The 11,205-nt window shown below is 44.9% G+C and overlaps 1 protein-coding gene across 1 annotated transcript in view; it reads right to left on the bottom strand.

Annotated features, from left to right (window-relative positions):
* Positions 1-7,181: 7,181 nt before the first annotated feature.
* LOC104168698 (methyltransferase-like protein 2) overlaps positions 7,182-11,205 on the bottom strand; it is a gene marked incomplete at its 5' end in the record, with an annotated part of 10,771 nt that continues 6,747 nt past the window's right edge. Inside the window, 4 exons of the mRNA XM_009709371.1 lie at positions 7,182-7,669; positions 9,025-9,090; positions 9,290-9,396; positions 10,199-10,338. Of these exons, the coding sequence (XP_009707673.1) occupies positions 7,518-7,669; positions 9,025-9,090; positions 9,290-9,396; positions 10,199-10,338 (465 nt within the window). The remainder of the gene's footprint in view (positions 7,670-9,024; positions 9,091-9,289; positions 9,397-10,198; positions 10,339-11,205) is intronic.

Raw genomic sequence — 11,205 nt, 5'->3', positions numbered from 1 at the left:
ATGAGCAACGCAGTACGTACATGGCTGACCAAATATTATCTCATTCATGGGGGCAAGCCAGCCCTCCTACACCATCGTCTCTGCCAGATTCCTCCCGTACAGCATCCTGCTCTCCAGGTCTGCCATCAGCTAATGCTTCCTATTACATCCCTCGTGGCAGCTCTCAGCTTCTTGCATTTGTCTCCTTGGATGTCAGCAATATCCTTGGCACGTTGCACTTGTATCATGTTTTAAAGAACGACTCAGCTGCCGCAGCCATTTTCTTTGTCACTGAATTCAACTTAAGCAGTCTCTGAGGGCTCCCCTCCAGCCAGCACGGCACGCTTAGCAAAAGAAGGGCAAACCCCTGCCTTTGCATCACAGCTTCACTGTTAACCCATGTTAGATCTGACCAAAATTCGGTCAGATTTTATAGATATTTTAACATTTCATCTAACAAGTTCCTTCTGTCTTGAATTTTGAAAAGAAAATATTAGAAGCCAAGCTCCTGATCTTTTTAATGTGTTGTTGGTGACTTTCCTTTGCCTCTGCTTTCCAGGCTTGTGAAATACTCTAACCGCACTTTTCCTAGCCTTTCTGTACTGCCATGAGGTCTAGAAATGTATTGACATAATGTAACACATACACAAAAAGAGAGCTGAGATTCCTCAGTGACAGCAGGACGCTAGGAGCTGGGGACTTGAGAAAAGCATCAAACAGCCTGAGCCTTTAAAAGGTAAAAGCTGGCATCAGTGATCTCACATCCAAAAATTTTACAGCCATTGAGAAAAAAACCCAACACACCAGAGTTCAGCACTCAACAGGTTTCTTAAGGTTTTAGCACTGAGGGATGATCTCGCCTCTAGGCATCACATCCAGAAGAGGCCAACCCTTGTCTGCAGAGCAGATTCTGTTGTACTTAACGAGGCATAAGTTGCAAATAAAGATTTTTCTAGTCTTGGGGCATTCAAAACATCTCACCCTTGTGTGGACTCTCGAGCATCTAGTAAGCGTAGGGCTCCTGGCACAGCCTTTCCCTCACTAGGAACATTAAAAGGGTCTTTCCTCATTTTCATTAGACAGGGAGAAAGTTGATATCTCAGCTACTCAAAGATAACATGCCATCGCCTGACTCCTTCCTGAGGCCATTCGGAGAGCCTCCACCCTCCCACACAATGGAGTTTATCTCGGAGGTTGCTCCTGCCCCTCCCTCTGTCTACACCTTCAGGTATCCCATTAGGGAGGCTTTGATACCCAACCCAGTAGGAAAGCATCCAGGTCCCTCAACCTCCACACATGCAGCAAGCCAAGTGCAACCTCAGAGCGGTGCCCTGATCCAAGGCAGCGCAGGTCCTACCTGCCAGAGAAGCCAGCTTGCCACGCACAGGCACCTGGACCTGTGCAACCGCTACGGCCCGGCCGAGGGGAACCAAAACTCACAGGTAGGAAAGGAATGCCTCTGTGATCACATCCGCTTTCCCCAAAGCCCATGGTACGAGCAAAATCCAGTGTTTTTTCTTCTGCACGCACCTGAAACGACAGGATTCTCCTTTATGTGCCAGCAAGTCCTTCCCTGTCCTCACTCACTACCAGTTTCGTAGAATACAAGAGGGTATTATTCTCAGCAGGATTTGCCCCCTGCTTCTCTTCCTCCTGCATAAAACGGGCATAATAATATCCTACCTTACAGGGCTTTTGAAAGCCTCAATTAAACAAACTGTTCTGAGATTTGTGCAAGAGGAAAATTAAATCAACATCCTTTTGTAAAGCTAGAGTTACTGCATGCATACTTCTGTAAGTATATTCAGCCTCTGTGTGAATGTCTGTAAATACATACCAACCTTCATAACAAGGCTTGTCTCAGTAGGGAAGAAGTCACTTGAAGCTGAGGAAAAGCCAGATTTAGTTTTCCATGCAACCTTGATCGACCTCTTCACATCCACCCTTGGCACCGAATGTGGAAAAAACCACACGGCTGTGTAATTAAAGACTGTAGTGTAGTGTACTGGCCTAGGTGGTGCTCCCCAGATGAGGGGGACCCAGCACCATGCCTTGTGCTTGGTCCCATGGATGAAGAAGTAGGGGAGACTGAGGGGAGATCAGCCAATTTACTCTCTAAATGAGGAAAGCCATATCCAGTGCCCCTGGAGAAGGGTGGCAGGGTACCTCTGCCCTTACAGCTGTAGAGCAGGTGCCCTGGTGTTCCTCATGCACACTGCAGAGGTGTGAGCCTGGCCTTTGCGACCTGGGACTGCAAACAGCCACTTCCCTCTTCAAATGAGCTGAAAGAAAGTTTCATAGGCCGAAGGACTGGCTGCAATCCCCCAGAACTCCCCAATCCCCAAATAACATGAAAACGCAAGAGTTACAAGGGTCCTTTGGACTACAAAACATTAAAACAACCCAAGCACAGCAGTCACACTCACACTCCACCCCAAAATCAAGGTGCTGTTTGGACCTTGCAGTGAAGGCTCCTTGGGGTTATTCAATACCAGGGAGCAAAGTTTAGAGCAGCGGTGTCCAAACCTCACCAGGATGTTCCTCCTTCCCAGAAACAGCCATGGTCCAACAGGCTAGGAGCTCCAGGCAGGTGCTGACACGTTAGACTTGCTAGTCATCTTTGCCATCAGTGCTTTCCAAGCACCACCAGTTCCAACTCATCCAACTGTGGGTCAAAGAGCGTATTTTCAAGAGTAAAAGCCTTCATGGGCATGACACCTCCTGTCATACGATACAGCCTTTGGGCAGGAGGTAAAAGCAGAGGCACACATGGCTAACATTCTCTTGCTTCTCCCTGCCTATGTTCCAGCCAAGTTGCTAGGTCTGGCTTGTGCTCTCCATAACAAAGGTAGCTGTATCCTATTTAGTTCAGATTAGCACTCACTGTTGCCTACATAGGTAATTTCCCGCACTGTGTCCCACTTTCTCGGCAATACAGGCTCCCATTCAGCAAGGCACTTACGCATAGGAACTTAGTGCCTTCAGCAAGAGCTAAGCACAAACTCCAGAGCTTTGCTGATTAAGCACAGAGCTGCCAATTCCTTTCCCTCTAGAGCACCTTGCTTTGCAGGACAGTCCTTGAAAAAATTCCTCCCTCCTTGCTTTTCTAGTAATTTCTGTCTTTCCCTGAAAACATACATGGCAACACTGTTAGAATCAGAATCTTATGGACACTGTACAAAAATGTGTGTCAAGCACACACCCCTGTCAAGGTAGAGGAATAGCTACAATAGCAAAAGTGATCCTGATCATGTGTCTTCTCTTCTGGACTAATTTTCCCCAATATGGCACCAAACCAAAAGTGGTGGCACTGGTGATTGACAAATCAGATCCAGTTGACTGACCAGGAGAACAAAGATGACTACGTGACTCAGTTTCCCTCCATCTATCTTTACACAGATGGAAGGATGCTCCTCAAATCCCTTAATAACTTGATCCCTGCGGCCTCATCCTCATCCATGCCCTCACTTCTAGGCATTTAAACCTATGCATTTTTCATTTGTGCTCAGGAAAAATAGTTCAGTTCAGTTTGGGTCTGTGATTCCTGTAGGGAATCCAACTAGGAACCAGCCAGGGCTCATCCCAATGCCAACGACAAAAGGAAGCTTGTTCAGCTTTAGTTATGACACAATGCCAAAAGCCACTGGCAGGCATACATGGAGGTTCCTTCTGCTCACACCTCTGTTTTATTGAAAATAATCAGGTCTCATTTATCCTGGAGCTCTACAACTAATTACAGAATTAGAAATGATGGTGACACACCCTGAGAAGGTGGAGCTGAAGCATTTGGGAGAGAAGACAATTGTGTCTGGTCTCACATGCTCCTGGTCAGAAGCATTTGATGATTACTGTTGTAACAATAAAAATCACTAAGGATGACTGCTGTTTCCCACTTCTCTGTGCTATCAGGAAGATTCTGAGAAAGCTCCAATTTTCAGTGCAATTTACAGTTTATTTATTTTTGAAGTGATCAGAAATACTCCCCAGCCTCTTGTTCTTTTTACCTCCCCTGTTCCCCTCCAGCCTCCCAGTTGCTAGCCCATCTGTGAAATCAGGATGCCATGAGAGGATCGATGTACCTGGGGAGGCAAAGGGTTCTTTGCCATTCACTGGAGCCCTCAGCACCCTGGCTGGATCAAAAGCCTTTCTGAAGGACTAGTTCTAGTTCAGCCCAAGTCACAGACTTGATGCCATAATCCCTACATGAAAGGGTTAGGCAAAGGGTCAGAATAGGTGACGATAAAGTTCCCTTCCAGCCAAAACAATCTATGAACCTCCAAGGAAATCCACCATCCTCTGGCAAGAGCCAGGACCAGACTTTCCAAAGTGTAACAATGTCTGGCTCCAGAATCACAGGGGCAGCGCCTCTGAAGGGCTATGAAATCATCTCTTCTGCTTGGGAGGTTCAGCAAGCTACGTTGGCATTGCCTGCAAGCCACAGACCGCAAGACTGGAATGCTGGGAACAAAACCAGAGCAGATACGTTCAGAATGGTTTTAAAGCTAATGCTACACTGCTAAAAATGAAGAGGAAAAAAAAAAATAAAGGCACTTAACTGGGCTTTTCAATATAGTAAAAGTTAGTTTGAAGATTTCCTTTGAACATGCTAGAAAGCCGTTGTGCAACCCAGCCTGCTCAGCAGGCCTAAGGTGGGAATGGCAGAAGCTGCTGCAAGTCAGGACCAAGGTACCCGAGCAGAGCTGTGTGGGAGGCAAGGCCTGGAGTTGCAGGAGAGCAGCAGCTTCAGAAAGAACAGGAGCTGGCGGAGATTAATGAAGGAAGCTCAGACAGTATTTGTCTGTAGGAGGCCTGGCTCGATTCAAGGCCATTAACTTGTTGCTTTCTGAACACCACCAACAGGACTGGAAACAAAAGCATGTCTGCCCAGCATGGTTCATGTTGAGTGACTGCTTAAATACTCCAGTAGAATGAAGTGCATTAAGAAAGGCAAAGAGCCACTTCAATGGCTGCAGGTTTTTGTATGAAGGCCAAGTGAAAACCAGGCAGGCAACTGGGATGTAGCCTTGAAAGTAGAAACAAATAAATTACTAGTCTTCATTTTCTCCCATTCAGGAGTTTAAATTTAAAGGGGAGGCAATCAACTTTAAATCATGTTTATAACTAAAATCATATTTTCTTACATTGCCTACAAGCCTTTGGATGATTAACAAGGCATTTTTCAAATTACTTTAACGCACACTAATTATGCTGCTTGTTTACCCCAGTCAATACTTTTTCTTCCAGGGAGATAAAGCTATCCCAGGAGGAGGTCTCCCTCCGGGGACCAAGAGGGAAAGGACCCCAGGGAAATGCCTAAGGCACCAGGAACACATGGGAGGTATTTCACTGAAAGCAACAGAGCTGGTTACATGAGTCATGTCACGTCAAATACTCACAGGACTTCTTTTGCTAAGCCTGACTCTTTGCCTGGATAAGATGAAGTGACATGGCTTTGCTCAGCTCCCAGACACCCTGAGCTGTGTTTTGCCTAGCCCTTGCCTGACGTACCAACCTTGCCAGGGGACCAGACTTTGTAGGTTTAGCACAAAAACATTGCAGCGACTAAACAGCTTCTGGGTTGGGTCAGGCTTGTGCCCAGTAGAAGCCAAATGTGCTTAGAAAGAAAGAAGCCTTATCTCCTATTTCATTTGCAGACACTGGAAAGTCTCTTAGTCCTTTAGAAAATATAGTACAACAAAATGAACAAGAATTCTATTCCCACTTATTTGACTCCCTTTCAACATTGTTTAAAAGAGCTCGATATATTAAAAAAAGCAATGGTGCATTTCCATTCCCACCCCAGCACTGCAGCCTGCCTTTGTGGTGTGAATGGATTTGGTGGGTCACCTTTCCACAGGAAGAGCTGAAATGTCCTGACCCTTCAGGTAGCAGACCTATGAATACCTGCAGAGTGACACAGCAATGTGGAAGTTAGAACTGATCATGCTGCCACATGCCCAGCAGAGAGTATTGCTACAGTCCCTTCCAACGCTTAACAAATCAGGGCGCTCCTGGTTTGACGCTCCAGCACTCCTGCAGACTCTTCAAAGACAGCAATGACATTTCCTCATCTTTTTACCCTTTCTCCTCTGTTTCAAGGCAGCAGTTATTTCATAACCTACATGTCTCTATAGTTGACAGTTATTCTTAGGCAACTGCAAGCTACAAATACAAATGTCTAGTTAACAAAATGTATGTGCTCTGTGTAGCATGAACTGCTCTTCAGCCAGCAGTGCACACACAATAGACCTTGTTGCTTCATGAACTAGGAGATATCAGCCAAGGCTTTCCCTGAGAGATGAGAGCAGGCACTAGCGAGACTCATGATAACAGAAGAGGAAAACTGTAGCTATCTAATTGTGGCCCAAATCCTTCAGATCAGGCATGCAGAAGCATGTGAGTTTCTGCGGAAGCCTGATTTATATTAATCAAACTAGCACTGAAGAGCATTACCACAAAATTTATTCTAATACCTGTTGTACCACACCCTAAAATAACAAAAGAAAACAAGCTGAGATAAAAGGTATTTGCTGTCAAAGGTGGGGAAATACCTTTAGAAAGCCACAAAGTTGTCTTCCTCTAAGAAATTAAACAAGAGTAGTAGACATTCTTCAGATTTCTTATCAAGGACAGGTGTCTTGTCTACTTGGGTTTAGAACACCACTATGACAGGGCACTGCAGTTCGTGACCTGGGGGCTGCAGCCAGCAAGAACTGTTTCTCACTGTTCAAGCAGAAAAAGCAGGTAATTCTGCATAAACCCTGGTCCTTTGAACTGCTTGTGAAACTCTGCACTCTGGAGGTGTCTCAAAACTGGCATGAGCAGCAAATCTTTGAAAACCTGAACCCTTCATGATATGAATTTATAGCACTTGAGCTACAGTGTGCTAGCTCCTTAGGTGAACATCATCCTTGCGGACAGTGAGGGCAAGGGAGCACAATCTGCTTTCTCCACAGGTTATCTGCACATCATGAGGCATCCATGAGGAAGACGGCAGAGAAACTAGCATGCTCTCAGTTCCTGCCCTCGATCAATGTATTTTAACTTGTGGATTTGCACAAACCTGAACCACTAGAAGAGAGCTGTGTGAGATAAGCTGGCTAAGGGATTCGTATTAGGCCTACTGACCAGTTGCAGAGAAGAGCAGATTTACCCTTTGTATGGTTTTTGGTCCCAAGACAAGAATACACAACACAGAGGTAAGGTCGAAGCTCTCCTTCTGTTTCCTGTGAAAATCCAGAGTACGAGTGATTCATTACTCAACTTGCTCAGCTGCTGTAAGACAGTATGACCATTTCTTAAGTTGTTAAAACCATAAATAATTTAAAAAACTCAGACTAGTAGCAAGACATCTAAAATACTCCTTGGTCTTCTCTTAGAGCATTCGTCCTTAGCAAAACTCACTTGAAGTGATGCCAGGCACCGAAAAAGGCACGGAGGTCCTGTGTGCGCTGAACTCCATAAAACCACATCTCATCAGGAGGAGACACTGCACAAGGCCATGAAGAGGCTCCAACCTAAAAAGCATGAGCGTTTCCTCACAGCTGAGGGGCGGCAGGCTTGCGGTATTTGCACTGGATCCACACTCGATACATTGTCATTTGTTTCCCACGGTTCACTTGCAATCGCCGATCAACCAGATTCTGGATTTTCTCCAGCCCAGCTGTTGTGAAGAGATCATCTAATTCATCTGGAAGCAAAGATAAGGAGATTGAGGATGCCATAGCTTTCATTTAACTGATACCTGTTCACACCTGAGGGCTAAACTATGTTGAAAGACAGGCCAGAGGAAACTCACGGTCTCACTCTGGCAGTGAAACGTAAAGATCGGCAGGATTTAACTACTGTACTATGGGAGGATTAAGATCACAGTTTCTCTAGTTTCCCTTGAGTTTACCTTCTACCAAGAAAGAAAAGAATTACTTGGAGGACAACTAGAATTATAGAGACTTGACAAAGAGAAAACAGCAGCAGCTTCAGACACAGGTGTTGCCTCTAGTAACCGATTAAGGGAGCATCTTCTGGCGAGTAGGGATAGATCCATTCCTTCCCCCTCCCCCCTCTCTTCCAAGGAATTTCAGAGTCCGCAAGAGCAAAGAATGGGATCAGACTCATGCTTTTAAATGGTGGCAATAAGATCTGTGCTGTATAGGCTGGAGGGGAACAGGATTCATTAAGGTTAAGTTCAGGAAAAAAAATCCTTAAAAAAACCACAGCCTGCTGGGGCCTAATCAAAGCACCAAGAGCCCTCGAGGCTGCAACACTTACACTGCCAGGTATTCCTGACCAAGCAAATAAGTATCATAGTGCCCCAGCACACTGGCTGTGGGCAAAGCCAGACTGAGTCCCGCTGAGCAGCAGAGAGCTTGTTCAACTGCAGCCTGGGAGCACGTGATTTGTATGGAGTTTCTGTGGAAAAGGGCTAGCAGGTCCCAGCTTGTGCTCTTTATCAGATGCCTGCCATTGTGAAGCATTTGCCAAACACGCATTAAACATTCATTTTGTTGTGACAAATAAGACTTGTGCAGGAGGGAAGGGAATAGTTCATTGCAGTTGTGCTACTGCTTTAAAACTGACCATGCAGAAGAGCCCGCGGTGGAAGTGACTGGAGGTACAACTGGTGATAAGCAGTTGCTGAACATCAAGTAGCAGCAGAACTGGAGAGGCTGCCTCAGCTCTTCGCTGAACCACGCCCTTCTTATTTCCTCATAGGACAACAGTAAAGTTAAGAGAAGATCCTTCAAGTGGTGTCCATCTCACTCCATCCTCTGCAGGCAACAAGATTCAAGGAGAGCTCCTCCAATCCCACCCCTCCCAGTGTAGCAAACACACTAGTCTTTCTCTGAAAGGATTCTCCTGCTAAGGAATTTACCATGCCATATTAGCATCAGCAAGTGACAAGCCCAGGTCCCTGTGCGATTGGGAGACACTTAGCATTTCACACTCTCCAAGAAAGACAAGCTAGAAAGAGCTAGCGGCAAAACTTGAGGGCATAGGGACAAAAAGAGGTGAAGAGAGTCAGAGGGATGTTTTCTAGCCTCCTACCTTGTGTGAAGAAGTAGACTCTGGTGCCATCTCCTCTCACATAGAAGTTATCAGACAAACATTGACCTAAGTGCAAGAGGGATTTAAATAGTTACCAGCTATCATTTAAAAATCAACAACTGCCATCCAACAAGAGGCACTTCTCCCAGCACACGCTGTGCTTAATGGAAATTAATGAGCTGCCTCCTAAACAGGGTAGACACTGCTCCAGAGAAGCATCATCTATTAGTGATCTGGCAAGATTCTCCAGGGGAAAAGAAAATACCTTTCTTAAACCGAAGCTGGGCCAGATCGTAACGACCATAATCTCGTAACAAAATTGTTCCTCCTGGTTTCAGAAGGCGACTCAGTCTGTTAACGATGCATTGCATCCTGAGGAAAGAACAAAACAGAAGCATTCAACATTCTGCAAAGGGATACCTGTTTCCTTAGCCTACTTTCCAAAAAGAAGGTATAAAGTTTTACGTGTTTCAACTTCATATAAAGAGCTACCAAAAGCTAGCACTTTTCTGAGCTCTCTCAGACTTAGGTGGGTTGATTTTATTTGGCTGCCTTATTTCTGACACTCCCCGATTCTGGTTTTTTTTGTACAACGATAACTTAGCATACCACAGCAGAGATTAACTGCTCTTTCTTACTAATTACAACAGGATCTCCACTGGTTTCTGTAAAATGAGTAATAAGTGAAATTGAAGAGAAATACTGTGAAATAAAACCAAAGGGAACAAAAAAGAGAGACTACTGTAGGTTATAACACACTGTCACACTAAGATCACAGCACTTTTCTTAACTGTTTTCTCAACCTGTCCCCTCCCTTCTTGCCACCTCCCATATGAGAAATTCATCTAGCCTTTAAGCCTTAAATCTAGCAGCATACTTTCCACAAATGGGTGCTAAGTGCTAAGTGTGGCTGGGGTTCAGAACAGGTAAGCAACTGTGACTGCACCAAGATGTCACCTATAGCCACTCAGCACTTCAAAATGACACCTATCCTGTGCCAGAATTTGTTACAACAGAAAGTACCTGCACATTTCATTTTCAGAGGCTTAATGGGAAACTGGACCAGACAAAAGAACAAAATTTAATTTTCCTTGATATGAGGGGACCTACTATTAAAGAACTCCAGTTCTGTATGTGTTATCTTCTGCAACCAGAAGGAATTATTAAAACTTACTTCCCTGGGAGAATTGCTGAGAGGACAAAGATAAGAATAACAACGTCAAGACTCTCGTCTGGCATTGGGAAAGGACTTTGGTCATTGCACAGGTCGTGGACAAACGCAAAGCAGCGAGAAGAATCATATTCTGCATTGTTCTGTATTTAAGGGGAGAGAAATCAGAGCATTAGCAGCAGATCCTGATCTCAATATTATCTGGGCACAGGAGCATTTTAACTTTCACATAAAAAAGTGGTGTGTCCAGAGATCTGTTTCAGCCTCACTGGACAAAGGCAGATGGGGTCAGATAGGTTCCCTGGTCAGACAAGGAACAGGGGTGAAATGTGAAAAACAAGTACACATGGGAGATTTACAAAGAGCTTTGGACTTGTTATATTCAGACAATCAGCACTGCCAAAATCCCAAAACTGGGTTGAGGGATTACTGCAATTCTAAGGTCAGATTTTCCACTAACGGTGGTAAGCAGTGAGGGATTTACACTGTTAAACTGGAAATCTTTACGAAAGTGAGAGTGCCAGGGCCCCTCTCTGCATCACTGAAATCAATATTCATTTCAACTACAAGGAGACTGCTCCCTATACTCCAAAAATCAAACCTGGCAGCCTAAAGTTACACTTCTAAAAATCACATTTAGGCTTCTTTTAGAAGTTGTATATTTTTCTAAAGCTGCTGCTATGGATTGCAGTAGCCTTTATAAACACTGCTTGTGTCACCTTAAGAGGATGAAATGGCATGCTGCCTCTGCTGCTGTGCTCCCCATCTCATCTCACGCAGTGACTGATTACATTTGTTACTTCATATATTCTCAGTTCATTCTGACCTGAAATTTGTTAGCAGTATTTGTCCTTTGACTAAATTCCAGCCTCCCGCTCCACAGTCAACAGTATCCCTCCTCATCTGTCTGTGCAGAAGCAATCAGACCATGTTCCCAGAACTGCAGTGACAGTAACGCACACACAAACCAAAACCAGCTTCAGTTCCTGTTAAAAAATAGCCTGAGTGTT

This window comes from Cariama cristata, unplaced genomic scaffold (assembly GCF_000690535.1).
Source record: "Cariama cristata isolate BGI_N322 unplaced genomic scaffold, ASM69053v1 scaffold8651, whole genome shotgun sequence".
Taxonomy (NCBI): domain Eukaryota; kingdom Metazoa; phylum Chordata; class Aves; order Cariamiformes; family Cariamidae; genus Cariama; species Cariama cristata.
The sequence above is the reverse complement of the archived record's forward strand: the minus strand, read 5'-3'. Positions and strand labels throughout refer to the sequence as shown.